General features: G+C 54.6%; 2 protein-coding genes across 2 annotated transcripts; both read right to left on the bottom strand.

The window, feature by feature from the left end:
- Positions 1 to 3,853: 3,853 nt before the first annotated feature.
- On the bottom strand, positions 3,854 to 15,953 carry DMKN (dermokine). The gene is made up of 14 exons (XM_068527118.1): positions 15,552 to 15,953; positions 15,090 to 15,281; positions 14,916 to 15,041; positions 14,587 to 14,670; positions 14,360 to 14,431; positions 11,379 to 11,429; positions 11,186 to 11,233; positions 10,950 to 10,997; positions 8,304 to 8,360; positions 7,912 to 7,959; positions 6,051 to 6,092; positions 4,611 to 4,634; positions 4,455 to 4,502; positions 3,854 to 3,897 (listed from the first exon to the last, which is right to left on the bottom strand). The coding sequence occupies exons 1-13, from the start codon at positions 15,951 to 15,953 to the stop codon at positions 4,455 to 4,457; spliced, it is 1,242 nt and encodes a 413-aa protein (XP_068383219.1). The 3' UTR covers positions 3,854 to 3,897.
- A 6,647-nt stretch (positions 15,954 to 22,600) lies between these two features.
- On the bottom strand, positions 22,601 to 26,160 carry SBSN (suprabasin). The gene is made up of 4 exons (XM_068528612.1): positions 25,273 to 26,160; positions 23,762 to 23,827; positions 23,604 to 23,648; positions 22,601 to 22,714 (listed from the first exon to the last, which is right to left on the bottom strand). Exons 1-4 carry the CDS (start codon positions 26,143 to 26,145, stop codon positions 22,691 to 22,693), a joined length of 1,008 nt encoding a protein of 335 aa, XP_068384713.1. The 5' UTR covers positions 26,146 to 26,160; the 3' UTR covers positions 22,601 to 22,690.
- Positions 26,161 to 26,883: the final 723 nt, after the last annotated feature.

Raw genomic sequence — 26,883 nt, forward strand, 5'->3', positions numbered from 1 at the left:
GCAACAGATCAGCCCAACACCGTCATCTGCTGGGCTCCAGCTTTCTTTTCCAACAAATTGGTTTCCCTGTTTCCCTTTCCGCCTCATGCTAATGCTGCTAATAATAATGTTAGCCAATTTATTGATGTCGTACTCTGTGGCAGGCCTTGTGCTAGGTATTCTAAACGCACGATCTCGCTGAAATATCACAGTGCTTCTGTGAGACAGGTATTAACAATCATCCACATTCTGTAGGCAGGGGAACCACAGCACATAGAGGTTAAATAACTCACCCTAGGTCACACAGCCAGGGTGTGGCAAGGCCAGTGTTGGAACCCCAGAGTTCCAGAGGCTGCACCTGTATTGCCCCTTTGCTGTACTGTGTCCTACCAAGGGCCTCGGCCAGCCCACCTAGCGCCCTGTATGAATTAGACCCATGCCCTGAGAGTCGGGGGACAAGGCTGCAGTTAACCCCCATTTGTCCTCTCGACCAGGTGTCCTTTTGTGGTGTGCAGCCTGCACAGCCATAGGTGGCAGCTCTAAGCAGACATGCATTAATTTCAGTGGGTTAAACTATGCTCTTGCCAAATGAAAACAGAGAACTAAGAGATTAATGGTACTCAATGAGCATATGCCTCAGAGTGAACCTGTGATTGCCTCAGATTCCAGATGCCTATTATAGTATGAGCATCTTGTCACAGCAAGTGTGTGTTTAAAAGACAGTCTTCAGGCTCTAGTGTTTGAAGTTCTAGTGTTTAAAGATGGGTTCTTTTACCTAATGCCTCTAAATACAAGCCTGCTACTTCATGTGCACAACTGAAGGAATTCTGTTCTTTTTCTGGAGGAAAAAAAACTGGCTGTGCTAGACTTATGATCGATCTCCATTTGGCACCATCCTGATGGATTTTCAAGGGTAATTTTGGCTTTACATGATTTATGCTGTAAATGCTAATCTAGAGTCTAGTGTCTCTCTCCCAGTTGCCTCCCCTTCCCCCACCTAAACTGCCTCAGTGAGTTTGTGTTCCCCGAGGGTCCAGTGTCCAATGATTGGGCAGGCTGGGGAAGAGAGAGTAGGGGGATCCCCACCGGCAGAGGGTCCCAGCGGTTGGGGTAACGGGTGGCAGGAGAAGCTACCTGGAATTCAGCGTCAGCTGCATCACAGAGGGTTAGTGGAGTCGGACAGAGGCACAGAGCCTGGCTCTGCGTCACCCCAGCTCCAAGTCTGCTTGATCTAGTTCCCACTCCGAGAATACCAGTAAACCCCTGTTTTCCCACAGGCCTTCACCCACCCCACCCCAAATCTGCCAGAACTTGAGTGTGGGTAGGAGGCCAGGCCCAGCCTTGATTGCTACATTACAGACACACCTAGGGGCTGGGAGCCAGCCTCCTGGGTTCAGGGAAGGAATGGGGGATTTGAAGGGATGCACACTGGGGCCTCAGGGTCTTGGTGAACATCTAGGTGAAAAGCCTAGAATCATTGGAGAGAAAGGGGGCTGGGGTGTGGGCTACTGGGGGGCAGAGACCAGGGGACCCCTGTCCCGTTCTGTCCTCCCTCTGCCAGTGTTAGGGTCACACCCAAGAAAGCAATCACGTTGCCCAGCAGGTCTGGTTCCTTCCTTTACCTCCCACCCTCTGCCCTGTGCACGCTTTGCTTAAACTTCTCCCAGGAAGACCTCTTGGATTGAGCCCACTTAATTCTGCTCTCTCCTTCCATCCTCTAACCCAAATATTTATTAAACAGCCATTTTGGCTCCTGGTGCTGAGGATTCGAGATGGACAGGGTACCTGTCCTGTGAAACTTATGTGCCAGTTAAAGAGAGACAGATTATAACCTAACAAAAAATTAGGAAACAAGATCATTTCAAGAATATGACAAGTTCTGTGCAGAAAATACAACAAGGTGATGTGATAGCGATTGGGTAGGTGTCCTTGGTTAAGCTGGCTTGGGGTTTTGAATTTAGACCAAAAGCCGTTAAAGTTCCATCCTTCTGAAGATCTCGGGCTCCAGGGAAAGGTAGCAGCCATGTTCCTTGGGAGCCTTTCCCAGCAGGTCCAGGTTGACATTGGACAGGGAAGCCAGAGCCAAATGGTGCTAAGCCATGCCGAGGGGATGTTATTCTACAACTAATGGAGCTTGTGGGGGATTCTGAGCAGGGGATCCTCCCTGGCTGCCGTGGGACAATGGACGTTAGGGAAGAATCGAAAGTCAGAGGCTCTGCCATGAAGCTGCTTTAGAGGCTCTGGCAGGACAAGGGGTTGGCCTGCCGGTTTATGAGAGTCCTTTACACCTGAGGGCCTTAGCCTGCTTCAGCTAGTGCTTTAAACTTCAGAGGGTGGCTTTCAGCCCTTTGGACCAGGAACGCCCCAAGTCCAGAAACATGTTGACCACTTCAGCTTCTCCCTCAGTCCCTCAGGGACTGGCACGAGGCGACCCGAGGTCCAGCAGTCTGTAGCCCTCACCCCACACCCCAGGAAGCCTGCTGTCAGTCAGCTGGAAGGACTGAGCCTCAGCCCCGGGACGGGCCGCGCTCCCTTCCCTGTGGCTGCGAGGAGGTACCGCAAGGCCCTCCCTTCCCAGCTGAAACCCAAGATGACTAGAAGGCAGGAGCCGCAGTTTAAGGACAGAAGCGAGAAGAGGATGCACATCAAGTTCGTTCCCCCAAGTCCTTTTTGGGCCCGACTTCTTTCATGTATTCATCAACTGTTTGAGGCCCACCCTGTGCCAGACCCTGTGCTAAGCCCTGGGACTGGAACAATGATCAAGGCAGGCAGCGGTCATGCCCTCGGGGAACTTGCAATCTCTGAAGGCATCACTTAGCTGGCAGGGTGCTTCCTGGCCTCCTTTCATTTCCCGGTCCCTGAGGGGAGGTCAAGGACCTCAGAGGTGTCAGAGAGTGGTGGGGCCCCTTAGTTTAGGCTCACTGTGTGGGCTTGGCGGGACTTTGCTCAGAGACGCTAAGCACAGACCCCTCTCCCCCCATGCCCAGGGCTCCTCGGCTGGTGATCAGCCCGGGCTCAGCCTGCACCCCAGCTTCTGGCTGTTTCCTTGGTGCATGAATGGAGTAGAAGTTTTTCACCACCCCTCTGTCTCCTGGAGAGCCTCTAGGGCACATGACAAGGGACTGGGTACTCGCCACTCCCCCCAGCTTCCTAAACACGTCAACCCAGACTCACCCTCGTCCATACCGTGGTGTGTGCACGAGGCTCAGGCGTATTCTCTGCTGGCCCCGCGCTCTTCCTCCTGCCCCTCCCTGACCCTCCAGGATGGGTCTCCTCTCTTGGAACAGCCCGTTAACTCCCACCTCCTGATTTCAGTAGCTTCCCTGTGGCTTTCTCAGGCCAGTGGAACGTCCGTGACTGCTCCAAGTGCAGTAAGCCTGCTAGTCACGTGTAAATTGGGCAAAGATGATTTTTCACAGATGGAGAAACCCAGGCCCAGGGAGATCCGATAGCTACTTCTCGTCAGGACCTCCCAGTCTTCCCTCTCTCGGCGCGTCCTGTATACCCCTCTCAGGAAGAAGGCGAGTTACCTGCCCCTGGACCTCCCTCTTCCCTCCACCCTGATCCAGGCCACCAGTGTAGTATCAAAGAATAAAATTTGCCCCAAGTCTTAGGGAAACAAGACTCATGTTTTATTTCCACAGAGAAACTCTAAAGTAGGACGTGCCTCCTGAATTTCTGTCACGGTGACTTCAGGTGACAAAATGGAGCAGGTGAAGCAATGGCTGGCGTATCCACTGAGGCCGATGGTCAAGGAGACACCACCGTGGGTGGGAGGAAACAAGGGACAGACAGACAGGTCCCCAACCTAGAAAAAGCAGGTGTTAGCACCCAGACCAAGAACTGGGGGAGGGGCACAGTCAGGTCCCTTGATGACTGATGGTTTTCAGGGCTTCGGTCGCGGTTGGAAGTGATTTTCTAGAAGACAAGAAAGGAGAAAATGGTAGAACACGGCCACTCCTAGAGCTGCTGAAACCAAGCATCCTCTCACCCAGCTTCTGTGCCCACAGTTCCCTCGTGTCCCGCCTATGTCACCTGCGGTCCCCTCACTTTCACTCCCTAAAGCAAATATTACCTCTTCCCCACCGGTGACTCACGTCTTCCTGCCTCTGAACCTTTAAACCCGAAAGGCTCACCTCACTCTAGTCCCCCCCGACCCCGTCCCCCGGACAATGCCTATGCTGTTCCCGGTCCTGAACCCAGCCTGCCTTGCTGTTCTCTGGCCCCACCTGGCCCTGCCTCGGTCAGGCCACCACCCAGCATTCAGAGGGTGTTCCGAGTGCTCTAGGTCATTTTCTCCTGAGTCTTTCCCCACACCCCACACTGGGGTCTCCTCCTCCTTAATACCTTTAGTGCGTCCACCCAGAGCAAAGGGAGTGCCAAGCCCCCAGCCCTCCCTCCCCGCGCCCACCCCCGGGCGACCGTGCCTCAGCTCCCGGCTGATGCAGCCTGGCACTGCTCACTCTGACACTCACCTACCAAAACTTCACCCACTGCAGCAGGTCAGGTCGCGCCCGGGAAGCCTGCAGGACGAGGAGAGTGTCTGAGTGGACAGAGCACCGTCCCCGGCACACCCTCTGGCCTCAGACCCCTTCTCTCGCCAGCCGGATTTTCTGTGCCCCAGTACTTACCGAGGAAGAAATCGTGACTCCCCACTGTAAAGAGAAGACCAGAGGAGGTGAGGTGAGGACCTCAGTGTCCTGTCTGTACTCGACCATGTCCTTAGGGCTCAGGAAGGGCCCCTGGCGGGGACAGACTCAGACCAGGATCACCCCAAAGGTCCTTTGGTCTGACTGTGGCCCTTCAGCCACAGCAGATTTCTCACCCTGAGTGCATTTTACCTAAGATCATATTGAATATGGTCCCTGAGCACACACTGACCAAGGGGAGTGAAAAGAGGAAAGGTAGATCTCCCTCTGCCTGCTAGGGGGATAGAAATTGGCCATGAGCGATGAGCGATGGGCAGAAGTGGATACCCACAGGTAGTGTTAACTACATCTTCACCTCCTTTCAGTCAGCAGCTAGTTTCTGATCTCTCAGTAGAAGTCCTCTCCCCAAGGGCAGGGGCTTTATTATTCTGAGAGATGGAGGGAAATACTGCCTGTTTGTTTGTTTGTTTTTAACCAGCCTAATTAGTATTTAGCACATTCATTTACTGAATTTATCAGATTGTTTTCTTTGCACCCGAATAAAACAAAATCCTCAAATTTTTTTCCTGTTATTTCCTTTGTGAAAGGAAGCATTTATTTTCCCACCAACCAAGAGTTTCTGGGCTAGCCTCTTCTCCCCAAGAGGTCAGCAGTTAAAGAGGTGGAAAGCAGACAAAGGAAACCTGTCTGTCTGTTTTGCCGTGTGTCATGTGATTTTTTTTTTTTTTTTTTTTTTTTTGGGAGCCTTATATTCCTCATTGAGAGGATCTTGGGTTCCAGTTTTCTCCATGGCAGGTAATGCGCCCACGGCTCCCCTAGAACCTTTTCTGAGTGAGTGGGTGTGAACCTTCTACCCTTCTCTTCCAAACTGCTCTCAGGGAGCTGAAGTCCCCCTGCACAGGGGTGAGGAGACATGACTATCAAAGTGAACAGGATTCGGCCTCAGCTAGCCTACCCAGAGGACCTTGGCAGTGAAAGCCTCACCCACCTCGCCCCCAGGCAGACCCCATGCGGTGGGAGTCAGGGCGGGTGCAAGCCTTCCCTTAGTGGGGATCTTGGCTGAGTGCTGCCCCCCAGTGGCAGTAGGGTGTGTCTGCTGGTTATAATCGTCGTTCTGCGGAAGGAAGCAGGGGGCGGGAGAGAAGGGATGAAGGCATTTTGCTCCCACATCCCGGCCCTGGCTGGACCTTTCTCAAAGCCCCTGCCTCCTCCCCTCCTTGTGTCATGTGTTTTCTTCTACAGAATCTCCTTCAGCGAGAGCCCACGCCCTCACCTCGCTTCATGGTCCCAGCCCAGATGGCCCTGCCTCCCTCGTCCCTCCCCACCTCTCCCAGCTCCTCAAGTGTGCCTGGGGAGGCGAGGCGAGGAGACCAACGAAAGAAGTGAAGTCTGAATCAGGTGGTCGGGTGGCAGTTACCTTACCTTAGAAGTTACAGCTTCCACGTCTTGGCATCCTGTGCCAGGCTGAGAAAATTACAGAACGGGGCATGAGGAGAGAGAATTGCAGATTGGCCAGACCCAGGAGCAAGGCTGAGAGGAACCAGGGACCTTCCAGGGCATCCTGAGGGAGAGGCTCACCTGACCAGCACCGCCTACCCTCCTCTGGTCCGATGACGCACAGATGCGAAGGGAGAGGGCGCCGGGGTGAGGGTGGCTCCGTGGTGCTTCAGGCCTTGCCGGACTCTCGGGGCTCCAGCATCCCACCGCCCAGGCTCTGCCCTCCCTTTAGAGCCCCAGCATCCCACCCGGCCCACCCCACCCCTCTCAGTGGTCTGTGACAAGTGCTGCCTACAGAGAAGGCCTGGAGGAAACTGATGGCCCAGATAGACACAGGACAGATTTCTACACTCAGCATTGGGCAGCCAGGGTAGAGAACGGGTTGACAACACCTCCACCACCCAGGCACCTGGAGCCAGAGCTAGAATAACAAATGAGCGGTACCCGCACAAGCTCCCGGGGCAGAGCTGGGCACCTCGGCCGCAGCCTGCCTTCTGCCTGCAGCAAACCCTGCTCCCCTCATAGACCTTTTAATCCCTGTTCCCAAATGCTGTTCTCTACAGGGTCCTTGGAAGGATGGTCTGTTATCCATAGAGGCGAAGTGAAGTACGTTAGGTTAGCTCTGGGTCAAAGGAGAGAAAGGAAGGGGAGAAATACAAGAAAGCAGATGGAGCCCCCTTAAGAAGCACTGCAGACGCGCTGGCCACCTCCCCTGCCCCGATCGAGGCAAAGGGGAAAATCTCCTCAGTAGGAGGGAAGTTTAGTTCCTGCCATTGTCACTTCTCTACTAGAAACACACACACACACACACACACACACACACTCTCTCTCTCTCTCTCTCTCTCTCTCTCTCTCTCTCTCTCTCAGGGTCAGAATGTTCTTCCCAAGTCTGGCTTAACTCTCTGCCTTATCCATACCTGAATTCTAACCCCACTATTAGGCCTTACACCGTGGGCACAAACTGATAGACCACAGGCCTCCAGACATTTTTTGCTTGGTCCACATGTTTAAATTAAATTAGTTGCAAACAGTTGAAAACCAGATTTCTAGCTTTTCTTGAAAAATCAGACGATGTGGCCCCATCTGTCCAGCCTCACGTGCCCACATGGACAAGTGAGTGGGCAGCCCTTGCCTCAGTGCCCAAGGGTCCCGATTCCCGAAGGCCACTGGCCATGCAGAATGGACGTATGGCCTTTGACAGGACCCAGAGGCCCTGCCCATCTTTCCCAGAACCCAGATAATCAGACCCCCTGCACCTGCCTGCACTCGACCATGACCCTCCATCCTCCCCCCCGTGCATACTGCCCTCCCGCCGCCCTTCAACTTTCCTCCCTAGTGACCCCTTTCCAGCCCTGAGAGTTGACCCCAGTCCCAGGTCCCTCCCTCTTCCCCACCCCATGGTCCCCTCCACCTGCTCACCCTGCAGTACCCACGCAGCTGTGGCTTCCCCCAAGCCCGGCCACGCACAGCAGGCGGAGACAGTGGCTGGCTTCGTGATCTTGTGCCTGTGGAGGCCCTAACCCTCGACCTCGGCTTTTATCCCAGGGAGAACCGCCCACCCTGCTCCTTCTTCAGTGACTCACAGCTTCCCTCTCCCGTCCCACCTCCACTCGTGAGGCGTTGCACAAAGGGAGGAAAGTGGGAAGGGAGGGAGGCACCCCCCCCCCCTCAGCAGGGAGGGGGAGGAACCGGAACAGAATCTGCAAGCCACTGCCCAGGGCCCAGAACCCCGTGTCCTCAGAGCCGAGCTTCCCGACCCTGAAATGAGGGGGTCCACTGCCCTTACCTCAATAATTGCTTTCCAGTTCAAGAAAGGAGTGTTGTGTTTGAAGTTCTGGAGGGAGAAGGAGAGATGAGTGGGGCCACAAGGAAAGAGAATTCCAAGGGTGGAGGGGGGCGGCTGGCTGGGAAAGTTTCAGGATCATGTTCAAGAACAGGCTTTGGCGGCTGGGTGTAGTTTGGGGTTAGATAAAGATAAGCCTACAGGAGACTGAGGGTGTTAGCATTTCTGATGGCATTGGTGATAAGACTTGGGTGAGGTTACCTATCTCAAAAGTGAGAAGAGGGGGAATTTTGTGACAGGTAGGCTGGAGGGAGGGGTAGCTGCCTGGAGGGAGGGAGGGGAAAGGGAAGGATGACCAGGAGCCTCAGTTCTTCCAAGAGGGAGAGTTCTCCTACCTCCCAGAGTCTCCTGAAGTAGAGGAGGATGCGAGTGCTGGGCTTTGAGACTTGGCCCTGTGGATGAAAGTGGGGAACAGCTGAGCAGGGGGTCTGACCCTTGCTCACCTCCACCCCTGCTCCTGCGACCACCATCCCTCAGCCTACAGGATTCACGGTGACAAAGGTCCAGGGGGAGCTGGGTGTCTTTAGGGACACCAGAAAACTGTTTCTGGAAACAAGGAGAGAGAAGCTAGGTCTCTGGAGCCACTAACCACCCCTCCGTCACATACACAGCACACGACACCATTCTTCTCTAGCCCCATTTCCCCCCAGCCTCAGGCAGAACACAGCTGTAGCAAAACCTCAGGACCAGAACCTGCCCCTGACATTCCCACCTTTTCACCTGCCACGCCACCTCCAGCCCATCTCCCAAAGCTGTAGGGCTGAAGTCTCCCCTTCCTAACCCCTCCTGGAACAACAGTGGAGATGTAAGAAAGGAGCAGAGGCCAGGAGTGTGGGACAGCTAATATTTATTTCAAGGCCAAGGGTTGAGATTAGTGGGGAGATAGTGGTGTTTTAAGAATGGGGGGTGGGCTTCCCTGGTCAGGGGGACTGCCCTGGTGGCACAGTGGTTAAGAATCCGCCTGCCAATGCAGGGGACATGGGTTCGAGCCCTGGTCCGGGAAGATCTCACACGCCGTGGAGCAACTAAACCCGTGCACCACAACTACTGAGCCTGTGCTCTAGAGCCCACGAGCCACAACTACTGAGCCCGCGTGCCACAACTACTGAAGCCCGTGCACCTAAAGCCCGTGCTCTGCAACAAGAGAAGCTACCGCAACGAGAAGCCTGTGCACCGCAACGAAGAGTAGCCCCCGCTCTCCGCAACTAGAGAAAGCCTGCGTGCAGCGACGAAGACTCAACGCAGCCAAAAATAAAAATAAAAAGTAAATTAAAATTTTTTAAAAAAAGAGAATGGGTGGAGGCCCCCATCCATCTGGAGGTCATGGGGTGCAAAAACTCCTCTGGTCCTGGGCAAAGAAGTAAGTTCTAAGGGGGAGCTCAAGGACTAGGAATTCAGGGACTAGTGGCCCAAGGCAAGGGTAGATTGGAACCCTGCTCTGGAAATCTGCAGGGACCTTTTGGCCCACGGCTGTCATCGGGGCAAATCCAGAGAGTCCAGCTTGGGCTTGAAACCCACCCCACCCCCATACTTGCCAGGAATGTGTGGTCCCCCGGCCTTACTCCTCACCCTGGCTGAAGTCCTCGGCTGCCTCGTCACCCCTCCCTCCGCCGTGAAGGAGCTGGGGATTCTCCATCCACCTCTCTGCCCGCCTCTGTCCTGCCCCTTTCCTAGGAGACCCAATCCTCGGGGGGAGCCACCCCAAATGAATCCTGCCTGACTGCAAGCACGCCCCTTACTGCCCCCCTGGATGTGCAGAAACGTTTGGCTGTCAGTCCTCTGGCCCTCTGGGAAGTATCTGTGTGTGCCCTGGGGCTCCCATCAGACCCTAAGTGCCCCATGCTCAGGGGCCTGCTCGCCCCGTGGTCCGTGGTAAGGAGTCTCACCCCTACAGAACAAAACAGTCTAATTGGTTCATGTCGTTCATCCAAAACAGGACTCCGCTGTAGCTGGGAGCTTCTACATCTCCTGTCTTTCACTCTCCACCTTATTGCCAGAAAGTGACGTTCCTGAGGGCTGTCCCTTTGCCTCCCCACCTGCCACCAACCCCCTCCTTCACAAGTTCTGGAGGGCAGGGGTCCTAGTCTGCCTTCTTTTACGTGAAGGGTAAAAGGCTCACAGGAGCCAGGCGGGGGGCTAGAAGAACTGTGAAGGGCAGTGGGAGTCTGACCACCGGAGAGCAAGTCTCCACGGCAGGAAGAAGCTGCCTCTCGGCTCTAGGCTCTCGTAGGCCGTAGAAAGAGGGGCCCGGTGCTGCCATATTGTGTTTTAAAAATGAATCAAACAATCAGTGGACCGCAGATTGCAGCTTCTGCCTTTGGTAGTTGGATTGTTCATTTGTCCTTCACCCCTCCTCCCAGTCTACGCCCTCTGCTCTGGAGGGACATCTGCTATTCTGGTGTCCAATCAGCCTGGCCAGGGCTTCCCCTGCAAGAGGAAGGGGTGGGCGGGGAGGAAGGAGAAGCAGGTTCTGGGCCCCAAGCATCTCCTAAGATTACATATGCGCAGGGCCCAGACTGATGGCACCATCAGGCTCTCGGCGCGTTCGCCTCCTTTTCCCATCTCTCTTGGCATCAGTCCTCAGGTGGTCTTTTAGCTTCACCTGATGATTCGGTCCATCCCCTACCTCTGCCTCTGCTTCCTCTCTGGTTCCTGAGGATTAGACCTACTGACTCTCCCCTTAACCTTCTGGTGTCGAAGGGGAAACTGAGGTTCAGACCAGTTCAGGTCTGCATGTTGAGACAGGAAAGAGGCCCATTCCCTCCTCGTCCCCCACTCCCAGCTGTTTCCAAATTCTCCCTCTCTTTTCAGGTCTCTGCTGTCCTTCCTCCTTGTTTTCCTCTTTTCTTTTTAAAGCACTGGCTGGAATGCTGTCTTCGTGACCATCATCATTGCTCCCTGGCTCACCAAGCAAGGGTTTAGCTTTCTTCTCTATATCCTTCTCCCACAAAGATCAGAATGAACGGCCTTCCAGCTCTTACCTTGTTGATGGCGTCCCAGTTAATGAAACCCAGCATGGATTTTAAATTCTGCAGAGAAAAAAAAAGGAGAATGACCAAATTGGGTCATAATGTAATTGGCTCAGGGCCCCAGGACACGAGAGGTCAAGGGCCACTGCTGACAGTCATTATAGAAAGAAGACTTCAGCCTGTGGGACCAAGGGACAAAGGTTTGATTTTCCAAAGGAGAGTGAACAGAGCACTCTTGTCGAACTCACCATCCAGAAAGCGTCAAAGTTGAAGAGCCCAGGAGACGTCTGAGAGTTCTAAGGGACCGATGAGAAATGGGATGACAGTAAGAACCCACGCTGTGAGCACGAGGCAGGGGCAGGACATATGGGTGTTGGTGGGGAGGCAGGCGTTGCTTGACACCATGGTCCCGGCCCGAGGAGGAGTGATGTCCTCACTCACCAAGGTGTTGGTCCTATTGACAGCTTCCCCTCCACCGCTAGACCTTTGCCCCTGGGTGGGGAAAAGGGAACTGATGGTCAAGGCTTTACATCCTGTCGTGCATGCCACCTATCATCCCGCTCCTGGCCCACTCTTCTCCACTTCTGGTCAAGCCACCTTCTCCTCTTCTCAACACAGTACCTAAAAGCCCCACCTCCAGAAAGCCTTCCTGGACTGACTCGCTACTTGCTCAGCAGAATAACCCCACCCAGTCCCTTGAATCATATCCATATTCTTGCTCCCCCCCCATGCCCTGCCCCCCCCAAACACTGCTAGTAGCCAATATGTAGTCCCACTGTGCGCGGGGCACTGCGCCTCCACCCGCCACTCTCCCACGTGGAGATGCCTCCACTTTACAGATGGAGAAACTGAAACGTAGAGCTGTCCAACAGCTTTTCTCAGCGTCTGTCTCCGTGTCAGACTCCAGTGTTGGGACTCTGAACCACCTTGATGTGATTACGATGCAGAAAGCTCTGCAGCAACTGAGGGGGGTGAACAAGTTAGGCTTTGCTGTCCCCATTTTACCCAAGAGGAAGCCTGGGCTCAGAGAGGTCAATCGACTTGCCTGGAGACACACAGATGACAGGTAACACAGCTGGCGTTTGAACCCCCACCTTCTGAATCAAAGTTCACTGCCTTTCCACTTGTCAACCCTGCCTTCTTAAATATGGTTTAAAAAAATATCCCCTTGACTATTCTGTCATTTTTGTCTGTTTTTCTACCTCACTATATATTGAAGACTTCGGTATGTATAAAACTAGAAATAGAATTACAAACTGGGAGAGGGTTTCTTAAAACCTGTCTACCCATGAAAGGTTAGTATCCCTGATATGTAAGGAGCTCTTCCAGGGTAGCACCAGCCCCCACGCCTGCCTCCTCCTCCCCGTTGGGCGTGCTCCTCGCCCTGTGGGCCCCACTCACCCCTGGGGCACGGGCTGGCAGCCTCACCAGGAGGCCTGTTAGAAACCAGAATCTCAGCCCCACCCCAGCCCTGCTGAATCAGAATCTGCATTTTCACAAGACCTCTAGGTGATTCCTGTGAGCCTTAGCCAACACTTCCTCTGTCAGCGCAGCAGTTGCTGACCGAGAGGCAGATTTCCAGAATAACTAGGAGGGAAATGTACGCTCTCAAAACACTGTTTCCAAACTCCTTCAAAGAAGTCACCGAATACTGCTTGCCGGCCGGATATAGGGCATTTGAAACAATCATGTTTCTAAAAGGATCGGTTTTCATACGATTTTTCACAGCCCCATCTGTGAGGTATATATCATGTAAGGATCTGCAATTAATTATTACTTCGGAGCTGGTTAGTCTTTTTAGGAGCATGTGTTTGGTTTCTTCCCTCTAGATTGTAAATTCCCCAGAGAGGGGGTTGGGACCATTGCTAGCCTTAGAAGCGGGGCGGAGCGGAGTTGCACTGAGGAGGGCGCACAGCTGCCGGTAATGAACTGCAGTCACTGCAAGTTCGGCTCTCACCTGACCCCCAGATTCCCCGGACACGTGGACTTCACTGCATGGACTGTCGCACGGTGGGAGAGAGAAAGAGAAGACTCTCAGTTCCCAAGAAGACACCTAGTCCAGCCCCCAGATGGCAGCATTTTAACCCCGAGGCTGGCCCCGGGTCCGCCGACCCGGCGGCAGTCAGCCCATTCCCCGCCCATCCCTCAGCGCCTCTTCTTTTCCTTCCCACGGTTCGGGGCAGACCTGCACAGGCACGCGCTCGCCGGACGCTCACCTCGGGTTTGTTCCCACCACTTCCAGCCCTGCTACCCGAGGAGAAGCTGGTATTGTATCCCAGCAAGGGAAAGCGAGAGTCCACGTGGGGTCTCCAAAGGGCTTGCAAGGGCCCAAATCGTTCCCCAAACAGGAAGTCATCCCATAATAGGCATTATGATATTTTAACGCCGTCACCAAGCTCCACACTGTGCCATCTTCAGCCAGTCAGTCACGGAGGGAAGTTATTCGGGGCACGGAGAAGAGTAGGTGTGGCCACGTGTATTTGGAAATGTGGGGTAACTGGGGGATTCTGAGCTGTTGCCTTCCATCCTCCACTTCATGCCAGGGGTGGAAAAGCCACTGGAGCCCAACTTCATAAGAGCCGTGACCCTGGCACCCTGGGGCTCCTTCGGGCCTCCTCCTGCCTCTCCTCACCCCTCACCCTCTCCTGGAACCTAGAAAGGGGAAGGGACCCCTAGAATCCTTACCTGGGAGTAGCCGCCTTGATCAAAATTTCTAGAGTTTTCTAAGGGTAGGTTGTAGGTGCGGGGGGAAAAGCAGGTAGTACAGGGAGCAGTAAATTAACACTTGGTTTGTTCTTGCCTGAGACCCTCCTCTTGCCTGAGACCTTTCCCAGACCCCCAAGGAAGCCAGCTGTGCCCCCTCTCTGCAGGCCCCCTGATGGGAGTTCCATCCCAATCTGGCTGCCAGGTAGTGGTCCCCTCCTGGCCCTCTCACCCCTCACGTAGGGACACTGCATTTGTTAGTGTCTCCACCTCAGCTCTGTAAATGTCCTTAAGTTTCCACGTGCGGTCCTGCCCCCATCCTCCTGGGAGCTTCCCAAACAAGTGTCATGTTTCCCTGTGCCCACCTCTCTTGCTCCATCCACTATCCCAGCTCTAGTCCGATTCACCAAGTAGACATGCCTGCAGAACTAGAGGTTAGACAGGAGACAGAGCACCCCCGGCATCACGGAGTGGATGACGAGGGGCTAGAGTGAGCACAGAAGGCAGGGCACCTCTTCTGGAAGTTAGAGGGCACATGTAAGCAACACTTCCTGGTGAGGCTGGGAAGGTGGGGAAGAGAAGCCGAGGGAGCCCAGGATGACAACCCCAGTGACGCCACCTACCCTAGGGCTGGCAGCTTTCAGGAAGACCTCGGAGTGGGTTTCCTCAGCAGGGACCACCAGGGGCCCCACCTCTGCCTTCAACAAAGGCGAACTTACCCAGTGGAGCCCAGAACTGCCACCGCTGCTGCCACCACTGCTGCTGTTGCTGCTGCCACCACTGCTGCTTCCCTGAGGGTCAGGAAGAGACCAGAGTGAGGTCTAAAGATGAGGACACCAAGATTGCTTTCCTCCCTCCCCGGCCTCCCTTGCTCAGGAATATTTCCCGCCCAGTCTGAGGGGAGCAGAATTTCTGCAGAATGCCTCAGGTTGTCCTGTCTTCTTACCCCAGAGTTGCTCGAGCTTCCACCTGAGCCAGATGGCGGGCGGTTGGTGCATTGCAGAGGGAAGGGGACGGGTGAGGTTTGAGACTTCAGTCAAAGCCATCCCCACAGGCCAGGCTCTCCTGCTTCCTTGGCTTGGCTTTCTTTCCCAACGCGTCTCTCCTCCATGCCCATCTCACTCTTCCAAGCCTCCTACCCACGCCCATCTCTCCCCTGTCTGATCTGCCTCTTCCCTCAACCCCTCCCCTGCCCGTCTTTCTTTCCTCTTCGTCTCTCCCACTTTCTATCACACGCATCCAGACACCTCTTCTTCTCCAGACTCTTCCTCTTACCTCTGCATTTGGCTTGTCGCTGCCTCTCCCTGAGCCATAAGGAGTTTGGGCCACAGCTGCCTGCAGGGAGGGTGAGACTGAGCATGGGATCGGGAAGGACACGGGGGAGGCGCCAAAAGTGTGGGCCTGAAGGGAGGGAGGTGGCAGGCATCAGGGCCAGGGTGATTACTTTACCTGAGTGTTGGTCCCCACGTTGAATGCCCCTCCATGGCCTCCGTGGCCCCAGGAGCCTCCCTGAGAGTTGGTCCCAAAGCTGCCACCTGAGCCTCCAGAATACACATGGTCCCAGGGAATCCCTGGACCTCCAGGATTGCCTGGAGAGCCAGAGGTGCCAGGGCCTCCAGATGGAGGCTGGTCATTTGTTCCCTGCAAGAACAACATGGCTGCACTGAGTGTGTGTGGCCGCCTCACTTTGGGATGGGGTAGGACAGGCAGAGCAACTCAGATAGAGGAGCCACAGGGAGAAGCAGGTGGAGAGAGACCCCAGGGTGGTGGGGGAGGGATGCATAACATGGAAGGAAACCGGCCCAGACAGCTACCAATAAGGGAGCCATTTCTCCTATTAACTGCTTCCCAGGACTCTCAACCCAGCTGTCCACAGCCTCCCATTTCCACACCCGGCTTCCAGCCACTCACCAAAGCGCCGTTGCCGCCAGGCATCCCCTGCCAGGAGCTGTGGGCAGCCTCCACTCCATGCTGAATGACATTCTCAGCCTGTCTGTCAGCCTCACTCCCAGTGTTTCCAAGAGCATGGGCCGCATCTTCAACCCCATGGGCGAGATCGTCCCCCACCCCGGGGCCCATGGCCTCCTTGACTCCAGAACCCGCTGCCTCTCCATCCCCTCCGCCAGTGGCCTCCCCGACTCCGTGCTTGATGGCCTCTCCCACTTCTTGTCCAATGGCCTCTCCCACCCCGTGTCCAGTGGCCTCCATGACCCCTGCTCCAACGCTCTCCCCTCCACTCAGCAGTGAGCCAGCCTCCCCGGTGCCCAGGCACAGGACCAGCAGCAGGCAGGCCGGAGACCCCTGTAGCTTCATCTCTGCCTCGTTCCTTCTCTCCTGTCTTCTTCCCACCCAGGTTTACTCGCTTGCCCTTCCCCTTTCCCTGCGTCTGCGTGCCCTCCTCCCTTCTCTCCTTCCTTCTGACTTCTCGTTCTCCCTTCCCCTAGGTCTGCAGCCTTCTCTCTCCTTTCCCAGGTGTCCCTGTCTCCCCAGAGCCCTCCTCCCCGCCGCTACTCCTTATACTGTAGCTTGGAAGAAAGCGGCAGGGCTGGGCAGCCCAGAGTCCCTCCTCCCAGTGACTCAGGCCCAGCCACCCATAGGGTAATGAGCTGTAATTGTGAGTCTGAGAGCCTGTGTCGAAACAGAGAGGGAGCCCGTGCATCAGGGAGGGAGGGGGAAAGGGGATGAGACCGGTGCCAAAGTGTTCCCATTTCCCAGCCCCAGGAGTTTGGGGCGCAGGGTACGGGGGTGGGCATCTGAGGAGATAGGCTGGTAGTGTCTCCTAGAGGTGGGGGGGTGGGGGGAGACTTCGGAGAGAGGAATCAGGCTGGACCTCATCAGGGAGGCGAGGGTAGGGAACCCAGCGGGATAGGACCCACCCTAGGTGTAAGCCAGCCTGGGTCGGGGATGCCAGAATGGGCGGCAGGTGCCCTTCCTCAGCCTTCCTCTCCGTTTCCATCGGCCTTTGTCTCCCCCATCTCTGTCCCCTCCCATACTGCCACCTAAAGGTGACTGCCTCACACTTCCACACCTTCCAGCCACAGAGAGCCCGGGACCCGGGAGACCGCCCTCAGTGGGGACGCCAGGCGTCTGTCGGGGAAGGAAGTGGCCGCGACCCTGAGAGGGGTCATCGGGGCGTCTCAGCATCCCGGCTGCTCTGGGCTGAGAAAGCTGGGTGTGGAGCAGGGGAGCTGGGCAGGCGGGCCACCCCCAGGGAATGAGGGGGCGAGGGAAGACCTAGGGAGGGAGCTGCTGACCCAGGCACCCAGCCTGTTTACCAGGCCTGGTGGGGGCATGTGTGTGAGCTCACGGCCTGCCGTGAGCGCTGGGACTACACCAGCGCACCCCACTACTGCCCCCAGCCCCTCCCAGAGGGGCCAGAGTGGCACTGGCAAGGGAGGAGGGGTCAGCACAGGGGCAGGAGCCCCGGGTCAGCCAGTGGCCCTCTCCCCTGGGCCCAGCTCAGGATGCAGAACTCGGGCAGCCTCCCGAGGTCTCATCGCTGCTCAGCGAGCGAGGCTGCTTCTCCACTCCCAGGAACCCCAGGTCCTCCCACTTGGCACTGCCTTGTGTCGCTGGGACTCATTGCCGAGTTAGGAGGGGCCGGTTTCTATCTGCCTTTCCCAGCGTCTCTCCGTCAGCCTCTCTCTACACGCCAACACCTTCCCCCCAGCTTGTAACATCCATCACTTCTCACGATGGAAACGCATTCCCTGTCTGTCCTCCGCTGCTCCTTCCCAGCTCCTTGTTATTCCGTCGCTGACTCTTTAATGATGCTAATAGTGGTGGCGGTAATAACAACAAAACTCATCATCATCATTGTAGCTGCAGTTTATCCAGGGCTTTCTATGCGCCCAGCACCGGACTAAGCACTTTTAGGCTCAGACAGCCCTGGGAGAATCGGTCTTACTCTCGGCCTGTCTGCCAGCCTCACTCCCAGTGTTTCCAAGAGCATGGGCCGCTTCCTCAAGCCCATGGGCGAGATCGTCCCCCACCCCGGGGCCCGCGGCCTCCCTGAATCCAGAGCCTCTTGCCTCCCCATGGGTTGACTCGGCGATGAGTCCCAGTGACCCAAGGCAGTGCCGAGTGGGAGGACCTGGGGTTCCTGGGAGTGGAGAAGCAGGCACCACATTTAGGGACAGAGAAATTGGGGCTCAGAGAGGACATGGTGAGTATGCGGTAGAGGCAAAGCTAAGCCCAGCCTGTCTCATTCCTGAGCCTGGCTTCCAGCGTATTCTGTCATCTCCGTGTCTCAGACCTTCCCCTGCTTTTCGAAGCCCTCATTCTTCTCTGGATAGAATTAGTTTGGATTTTGCTCCGGGGCCATGTAAGGGGCAGAGAGCAGGAGGAAATCGGAGGCCTCTGGGGTTGGTGATGGACATCCCAGCCCCCTGAGCCTGCTGCTTCCCATTCCCACGGGGCAGGACCCCAGGGCAGGAGGTGCACGCTCACTGACTCCAAGACTCCTTCCCACACTTCCTTCGTGGGACACCCTTACCATGGTGTAGAGCTGCCCTCTCCCTTCTCTGTTACTAATATTTTTCTTTAAGCCAGCTTACTTTCTTAAGTATATTTTAAGAGAATACTTTATATCACCACTCTAAGTGGAAAGCCAGGCTCACTGGCCCATAGATAGAAAGAACCAGAAAAACAAAGTGAGAAGCAAACAATCGTATTACGTTATAGCTGGCGGCAGCTCCTGTACTCTCTTTGTTAAAAAGGGAGATTAGCAAGTATGCGAGAGGTGTTCCAGGCACACCAGCACAGAGACGGAGTCTTCCTCTTCACCTAATCAGAAAGCTTCAAAGAGAATTAAGAAAAGAGTAAGTTTCTCACTGTGTGATTCAGACTTATTCAAAGCCATGTTCACGAACCACCTAAATTCTCCCTAAATTCTCCCATGTTCTACCTTCTGGGAAAAACTACCCTCAGACATCCCTGGACCTGAGGGGTCACCTCAAATCAGTCTTAAGGCATATTTATTAAATACCTGTTGTGAACCAAACAGAAGACTAGGTGCTTTCACATGCATGATCTCATTTAGTCCTCACTATAACCTCGAGAGATAAATATTATTCCCATGTTACAGATAAGGTAACTGATAAGGTAACTGAGGCCTAGAGCTGTTAAACAAACATACAAAATCATATACAAGATCATGGTAAAATGGAGCTGTCAGGACTTCCCTGGTGGTTCATCACGGGGGCGAGGGCAGTGGTTAAGAATCCGCCTGCCAGTGCAGGGGACATGGGTTTGAGCCCTGGTCCGGGAAGGTCCCACATGCCGCGGAGCAACTAAGCCCGTGCGCCACAACTACTGAGCCTGCGCTCTAGAGCCCGCGTGCCACAACTACTGAGCCCACATGCCACAACTACTGAAGCCCACGTGCCTGGAGCCCGTGCTCCGCAACAAGAGAAGCCACCGCAATGAGAAGCCCGCACACCACAGCGAAGAGTAGCCCGCGCTCGCCGCAACTAGAGAAAGCCCGCGCGCAGCAACGAAGACCCAACGCAGCCAAAACTAAATAAATAAATAAAAATGGGTGGGGGGGGAATGGAGCTGTCAGAATCTGACCCAGGTAAAGGGGTCAGACTGAACTTGGTAAAGGGGACTTATTTTGAAGTAGTCCCTCCCCCACCCCAGGGTCACGGGGAAGCCGGCCGCCCCTCCAGCAGAGGCCCCCAGCAGGGAGGTGCTCTGGACAAGGAGCTGGCCATCACTGCTTACTAGCTGGGTGGCCTCCCTCAACTCTCTCCCTTCTCTGAGCCTCAGCTTCATCATGTCGAAGGGGGTAATCGTGGGACCTACCTCGGGGGAGGTTGTGAGGGTGAATGAGTCATGTCTGTAAGTGCTTAGCCCAGAGTGAACACCCAATAAAAGATGGCTGTGAGGGTCCCGCCCAGACTCCTCTCCCTTTTCTTGCACAACTGCAGAAACTGCCCTCCTCTCTCTCTCACTCCCTCGCCTGGCTCTCCCTGTCTGGCCCAGGTGCCAGGTTCTTGCTCACACTTATTCCTAGGCCTTTCCCAAGTCCGCTCGAGCAAGTAGGCGCCCCTCTACTAGTTGCCAGACATTTGTACCCGGCCTCGACCCCTCCTCTGGAACCTCTTAGTCTAGGGGGAGAATGGACATGAAACAGGTAAGTATATAATTACAGCTTGTCGCAGCGCTGTGAAGACCGGTATCAGCGTGCCATGAGAGAGTAACAGAGGCGTCCCTAGGTTCAGGTTGGGTGAGGTTCGGGGAGGGGGGGCACATAGAGGCATAGAGGCAGGGAGGACACTCTTAGCAGACGAAGCAGCCCCCCAGGCCTCAAGGCAGGACTGAGCCGTGCCGCTTTCACCTTTAAGTTCTGGCTCGGCTCTTCTCTTCCAGAAGCCTCCCAGGATTGACCCCCAGCACATACTGATTATCCTATATCTCTTTGGCACTTTCAGGACCCCCAACCAAGCAAGAAATTGGGCATACAAGTAAAATCAATGAGAGCTTTTACTTTCTTTTTTTTTTTTTTTTTAATTTTCTTTTTTTTCAATTTTTATTTATTTATGGCTGTGTAGGGTCTTCGTTTCTGTGCGAGGGCTTTCTCCAGTTGTGGCAAGCGGGGGCCACTCTTCATTGCGGTGCATGGGCCTCTCACTATCACGGCCTCTCACTATCACGGCCTCTCCTCTTTTTTATTATTATTATTATTATTATTATTATTATTTTAAATTAATTAATTTATTTATTTTTGGCTGTGTTGGGTCTTCATTTCTGTGCGAGGGCTTTCTCTAGTTGTGGCAAGCGGGGGCCACTCTTCATCGCGGTGCGCTGGCCTCTCACTATCGCGGCCTCTCCTCTTGCGGAGCACAGGCTCCAGACACGCAGGCGGCATGTGGGATCTTCCCAGACCAGGGCTCAAACCCGTGTCCCCTGCATTGGCAGGCAGATTCTCAACCACTGCGCCACCAGGGAAGCCCAGCTTTTACTTTCTGAAAGAACAATTCCCTTCTCGGAAGGGACTCCTCCAGTCCAGGCGAAACGATGTCCAGCACAGAGTAGACCCTCAGGAAATGTGTGGTACGAATGAACGCTTCTGTTTCTTGAAATGCATGAAACAAAGGTCTGCGATTTACTAGGAAATACGTCAAAAATGTATCGGTACGTGGCTAGATGGCTAGGTGCGTGATGAGTGGAAGGGCGATAAAGCAAGCATAGTCATGTGCTAGTGGTGGAATCTAAGTGGCGGGTATGCAGGTATCCACTGTAAAATTCTTTCATCTTTGCAGTAAAATATTGCCAGGGGAGAGAAGCAACATATGTGATTAAAATGGTGGTATTCTGGGGACTTCCCTGGCAGTCCAGTGGTTAGGACTCAGCGCTTCCACTGCAAGGGGCACGGGTTCAATCCCTGGTCAGGGAACTAAGACCCCACAAGCCACACAGCGCAGCCAAAAAGGGGGGAAAAAAATAAAGTAAAAAATAAATTAAAATAAAACTTTTTAAAAATGGTGGTATTCTACAGATAAGTTAAAACAAGGAGAACATAAAGTGCCAGGAACATCACCTTTACTGTGCACATTAGGCCCCTCCCCTCCCTGGTGTGTCATTTAGTCCTTATTGATGCATCGCTTTGTATTTGTTTTCACGTTCTGTCTATATACCTCATCTCCCCACAAAGCCTGTAAACTCCCCAAGGGCAAGAACACTGTCTCTTATGTCCGGTCCCACGGTTGATGGAATTTTGGAGCTGGAAGCCATGTTTGCAGTCCTCTCCTGCAGACACCCACCCCCCTTTATATGGGAGGAAATGGTGGCCCCTGGAGGGGAAGGATGCGGCTTACAGGCGCACGGTTCTGACTGGAATGTAGGTCTCCCAGCGCTCAGGCCCGTGCTTGGCAAGTGTTCTAGAGACGTTACAGGCGACTGTGCAAGGTCAGGTTCTGGCAAGAGACAGGCCTGCTGCTTTCTCCTGGGTTGCCCCCCCCCCCCCGGCAAGTGCCCTGGCCCCTCTGAGCCTTAGTTTCCTCATCCATACAATGGGGATGATAAGGGAACTTCTGCCTTTGGGTTGTGGGAGGCTTAAATGGTTACAGAGTGTGAACAGCCCTTCACACAGTACCTGGAAACTACGAAGTGCTCAGTATGTAGTAGTTGCTACCATCAATGGTCCGGGCTTTGAGCCAGGCCTTCTGTGTCACTATTCCTGTCCTTGTAAAGAGGCCTCCTGTCATCAGAGTGGCTTCCCCCCTGAGCCTTTGGCCCTCGTCCCCAAGAGAGGATCTCCCACATGTACCTCTTTCCTCTCTCCTATTCACTGAGTCTCCTGATACTAAACAGGAGAGAGACCTCTTCGTTTTCAGAATATCCTTGGTAGCCCTTAGGCTGTTTCTCCCTCCACTTATTGTGTGTTCTTAGTCATGTTTCTTAACTTGCGTAAGCCTCCATGTGATTTTCTATAACATGGGGCAATAGCAGTACCTCTTACCTAACTGGATGGTTGGGAGGATTCAGTGAGGTCATGCAGGTAAAGCGCAGGGAGCCTCGCACGCCTTGATTGTGCAATACGCACAAGTTACTGTTGATATTCCTTTGGTGCCACACTCCTGAATGAGGATGCTACCCCCTTGGGCTTCACCAAGGTTCCTGCCACTTTTTCCCTGGTGCTTCTGCCCCCACTACTGGCCTGGAGGGGCGTTCCCTGCACGAATTTCCTCCCAGTGCTGAGCATGAATTTTGCACTAGTGAAGCATGGCTTGTCCCTGTAATGGCCCTCTTCCATCGGATCAGCCTGAAATCTCCAGCTCAACCCATCCTGTGCATCGGACCCCCCAGCTTCTCCGGTGAAGAAGCAAGAGGAGAAAAGACAAGCCTCCCCTCCACGGATCCCTCCTGAGGGAGCACAGTGGACCATGATGAGAGTAGAGTGTGTTGTATTTATCCACAAATCTCAGTACAGCCCCCTTAAGGGACTCCAGAAATCTATCCTCCTACTTCTCCCCGGCTCCTTCAGGTCATTTCAGCTGATATGACAACAGGAATGTCAGTCTGTTCAACAAGGCCAGTTCATCAGTTTAGGGAATGATGCTGATGACGGTCTGGAAGAGAGAAGGAGAGAGGGAGTGGATGCAGGGCACACAGTCGCAAGACCTTTACCCTCTTGCACCCTAGAGAGATGGGAGGGACACTGACTACTCTAGCTCCGGAATTGCTTGCATTCTGGGGAATAATATAAGGAAGGCGGCACCTAGATTCAGGAAGAATAGGGAGACAGTCCTCCCAGGCAGAGGTGCCAGGGGCCTCTGTAGGGACAGAGAAGCCTCGTGTGTTTTGCCTGAGAGGATCCCCTGCCACCTCCACAGCCCGGGAATAAACAAGGGTGTGCCTTTGGGTTCCAGGCACAGTCTTAGGGCTGTTACACACCCTCACCCTTTTGCCCCAGGCTCAGGCGTCTGAATGTACTAAATGCAAAGAGAAGAGCTAGGACTTTCCTTTGAGCCCAGAGGGAGGACCAGCATCCCACAGGAACCTTTATCCTGGGCTGGCCGGGCAGGTAGGCTGCTGTCAAGCAGGGAGAGGACAGAGCTACAGGTTCCCACCACCCAGCATGTTGCCACAAGGCAGCAGGGACAGGGCAGCGGAGGGATGCACAGAATAGGGAGGGAGTCTGACGGGAGATGCCGAGGAGAGGGGACAGGCACACAGAGGGGAGGGTTTCAGCAGCCCCTCCCTTCCTGGCTCCTAGATGTACACAGGTCCCTGGAGGACTTTTCTGCCTCAGTGGGAACGGAAAGCGCCCAAAAGATGAAAGCAGGATGTGAAGGGCAAAGAGCAGTGAGGAAAGGAAAACCAGAGCTGGGAAATGGGTTGGGTGGTGTCTGCAGAGGCTGAGTGTCTGTCCACAGTGCAGTTGTCAGTGAACAGGCAACGGGAAGAGGATGTAAGAGCATCTCCCAAGTAGGAAGTAGAAACCACGTGGGCACTCACCTTCCACAGAACTGAAAGGTCAATGAAGGGCTTGTTGACCAAAGCCTGAAATTCAAGGACAAGAGGGTTAGCCCCCAGCATCTGTCCCACCAACCCTCCTAGGAGAGCCTCCACGCCACCGCCCCCACCCCCACCCACCCTGTGCTCGCGAGACTTACTCCAGATGTTATGGTTGTGGTTGCAGCCACTCCTTGCTGGTCAGTGAGTCTGTTTTGATGATTGTCCTGTGGATGAAGCCCAGGCTGTCATTACAACCCCCCAGACCCTAAGGGTCTCCCAAGTTCCTTTTCCCCAGTGGCCAGCTTCCCCTAGGGTGACTGGGGCTGGGGCAGAAGGCATAGGCTAACCCCCTGCCCCTCACTATCCAGAAGGGAAACCTATGTTGCTGTGGGAATTCTGTGAGAGATGGGAGGAGAAGCCAGGAAGAATGTCTGCCCCTACTGGTTAGTCTTCCCTCAATTCCCTTTTCTTTCAGTTAATGAGATGTTCTCAGTCACTGAGAAGGGGCCCGACTGGAAAGGGAACCCAGAGAAGCCACACAAATACCAGGACCATAGTTTAACCTCAGCCCTGACTTCAAAGCTGCCCCTTCTACACACACGCTAACCTGATCCCTAACTCGGGTGGATGCCTGTCCTTAATCCTCTCCCCACTCAGCAGTGTCTCCCCCGCTGCACTGCTGCTGCCCGCCTCAAATCCCCAAGCAAACAGCCCTCTCTTGGTCTCTGCTTGGTGAATCCTGGCGTCTGACTCAGAGCCCTCTCCTTTACCCTGCACACTTTCTACATCGTTCCTTCCTCCCCACCCATGCATCTCTGGTTCCGTGGCTGGTAGCCCATGTAGCTATGGGCTTTGAGGCCTGGGCCAGTCCTCAAGATGGTGTCCCAAAGAGTCCTCGTGGAGAGTGGGGAGTGGGGACCTGGGGCAGGCAGGAGTCAGCCTTCTCCTGTTCCTCCTTGGAGCCTGTTATGCTGTGCGTGGTGCTGCTTGCCTCTCCTGGGCTCCGGTATCTATTCCCCCTATGTAAGTGGGGATCAGATATCCTCCAGAAGGCCTCCTCTGATGGGGCGGTGTGGAGGAAGAGAAGGAACCCCGACTTGTGATCCGCCAGAGCTGTGTGCTAGCCTCATGACCTTGGCAAATCCCTTAAACCTCGCTGAGCTTCCGTTTCCTTACCTGAGAATCAGGGAGTCAGCATCTTCACCCTGACTACCTCAGAGGCTTGTTATGAAAATTAAACAGAACAGGGCTTTTCTCCCAAAGCTATTCCTCAAGCTCAAGCTGATGCTCTGGGTTTTCTCAACACTCATTCTCTTCGCACTGTAATAGATCTTGGCCTCAGTAACTGCTTCCTGTTCCCCAGGAGAGGCTTCCTGTTCCTCCCTTTAGATCTCCTTAACTAGGGGGCAGCTCCCTGAAGGTGGGGCTGGGTCCCATTCACATTCTCTGATACAGGGCTTTGCAGATAAGATGGCTTAATCTTTCTGACCAGCTGACCACCAGCTCCTTGGTAAGGGAGATGGCAAGGGAGAAGGAGGACACAGTTACATAGCTGCCCAAGCTTCTTTCACCAAATGATAGGGACCTGGGCGCCCCAAATGTCCCAAGGGTTTAACCTCTCCCTCCCCCAACACCCTTCTCCCCCACTTCCCCACCCCTGTTCACCTACATTCAGCAGCTTGTTGGCTTCCTTGCCGGCTTCGTTGGTCCCAATATGAACAGTCGGATGCAACCCGTCCTCCTCCTTCCCGGCCTGGCCAGCAGCGTGGTGGACACCTTGGCCAAGTTTCTCCACTTCCTTTCCAGCCTGACCAGCAGCGTGGCTGACCTCGTGGCCAAATTTCTCTGCCTCCTTTCCGGCCTGGTTGGCCCCATCGTGGACCCCTTGGACCACTTTGCCAGCCTCCTTTCCAGCCTGTTCAGCAGCATGGTGGGTGCCCTGGCCAAACTTTCCCATCTCCTTTCCAGCCTGATTAACTCCATGATGGACCCCCTGGACTATTTTTTCTCCCTCTTTCCCAGCCTGCCCTGCAGCATGGTGGACCCCCTGGCCAAACTTTTCCACCTCCTTTCCAGTCTGATTAACTCCATGACGGACCCCTTGGACTATTTTTTCTCCCTCTTTCCCGGCATGGTGGACCCCCTGAATCACTTTGTTTGCCTCCTTCCCAACCTGTCTATTAGCATTGTTGACTCCATGGACAAAATTCTCTGCTCCCTTTCCTGCTTGTCCGGCAACATTGTTGATTCCATGGGCTACCTTGTCCAGGCTGTGGTTGAGCCCCTGGACGCCCTTGTCCAGCTCCTTACCGGCCTGGCTCCCCACACTGTTGAGTCCATTAAAAACTTTCTCCCTTCCAGCTTGAGGGATTCCATTATTGATGCCTTCCAAGGCCTTGCCCACCTCTCTCTCTGCATTGCTCAGCCCTTGGCTGATCCCTTCAGTGACCTTCTTAACGGGCTCAGCATTGGCCGCCCATCCAGGCAAGGGCCCCAACAGCAGCAAGAGGGAGCAGGAGCTGAGCAAACTGGCAAGATGCATGTTGTTGGGAAAGTGGGGACGATGCAGAGAGGAGCCAGGGAGGCAAAGCTACTATTTATCCTCTGCTTCCTTTCCTCTTCTCCACCCCTCATGACTCAATTACCCTGTGAGGCACTGACTTGATCCCCAGTCAGGGAGGTATTTCCCAGGGAGATTTGGGGTTGAGCAATGACGAGTAGGAGGAAGAGTGGGTGAGTCATGAATGGAGAAGACTCACATGGCATCTTTGCTCCTTGCCCAGCTCAGGCCCTCCACCCTAGAGCCCAGATGTCTGCCCTTCCAATCACTTCCTCTTTTTATTCCTCACCGACTATCCAGGCCTCCTTTCTCCCAACCACACCGTCAGGCACCCACCATCCGTGGGACCCAGGCCTGGTTCTTCAGCATCTTCACTCCTCTCGGGGGACCTAAGGATCCAGTTTCCCCAGCAGCAAGAGTCTGGAAAGATGGGAGGCACAGTCAGGGGGTGGGGAGCAACCCCGGGGAGTTGAGGGAATCATCAGACCTTGTTCCTGTTGTTCTTGTTGACCCCCAACGCCCACACTTCTTATGCTCCGGCCACACGGGTCTTCTCCCTGGTCCTCAAACACACCAAGCTCATTCCTGCCTCATGGCCTTTGCACCTGCTGCTCTCTCTGCCTGGAATGCAGAAGTCAGATCTTCACAAGGTGGTTTCCTCCTCACTCTCTTCTTGGCTCAAATGTCACCTTCCCAAAAAAACCCTTCCCTGGCCGTCCC

The sequence above is a fragment of the Eschrichtius robustus genome, chromosome 19 (assembly GCF_028021215.1).
Source record: "Eschrichtius robustus isolate mEscRob2 chromosome 19, mEscRob2.pri, whole genome shotgun sequence".
Classification (NCBI taxonomy): Eukaryota; Metazoa; Chordata; class Mammalia; order Artiodactyla; family Eschrichtiidae; genus Eschrichtius; species Eschrichtius robustus.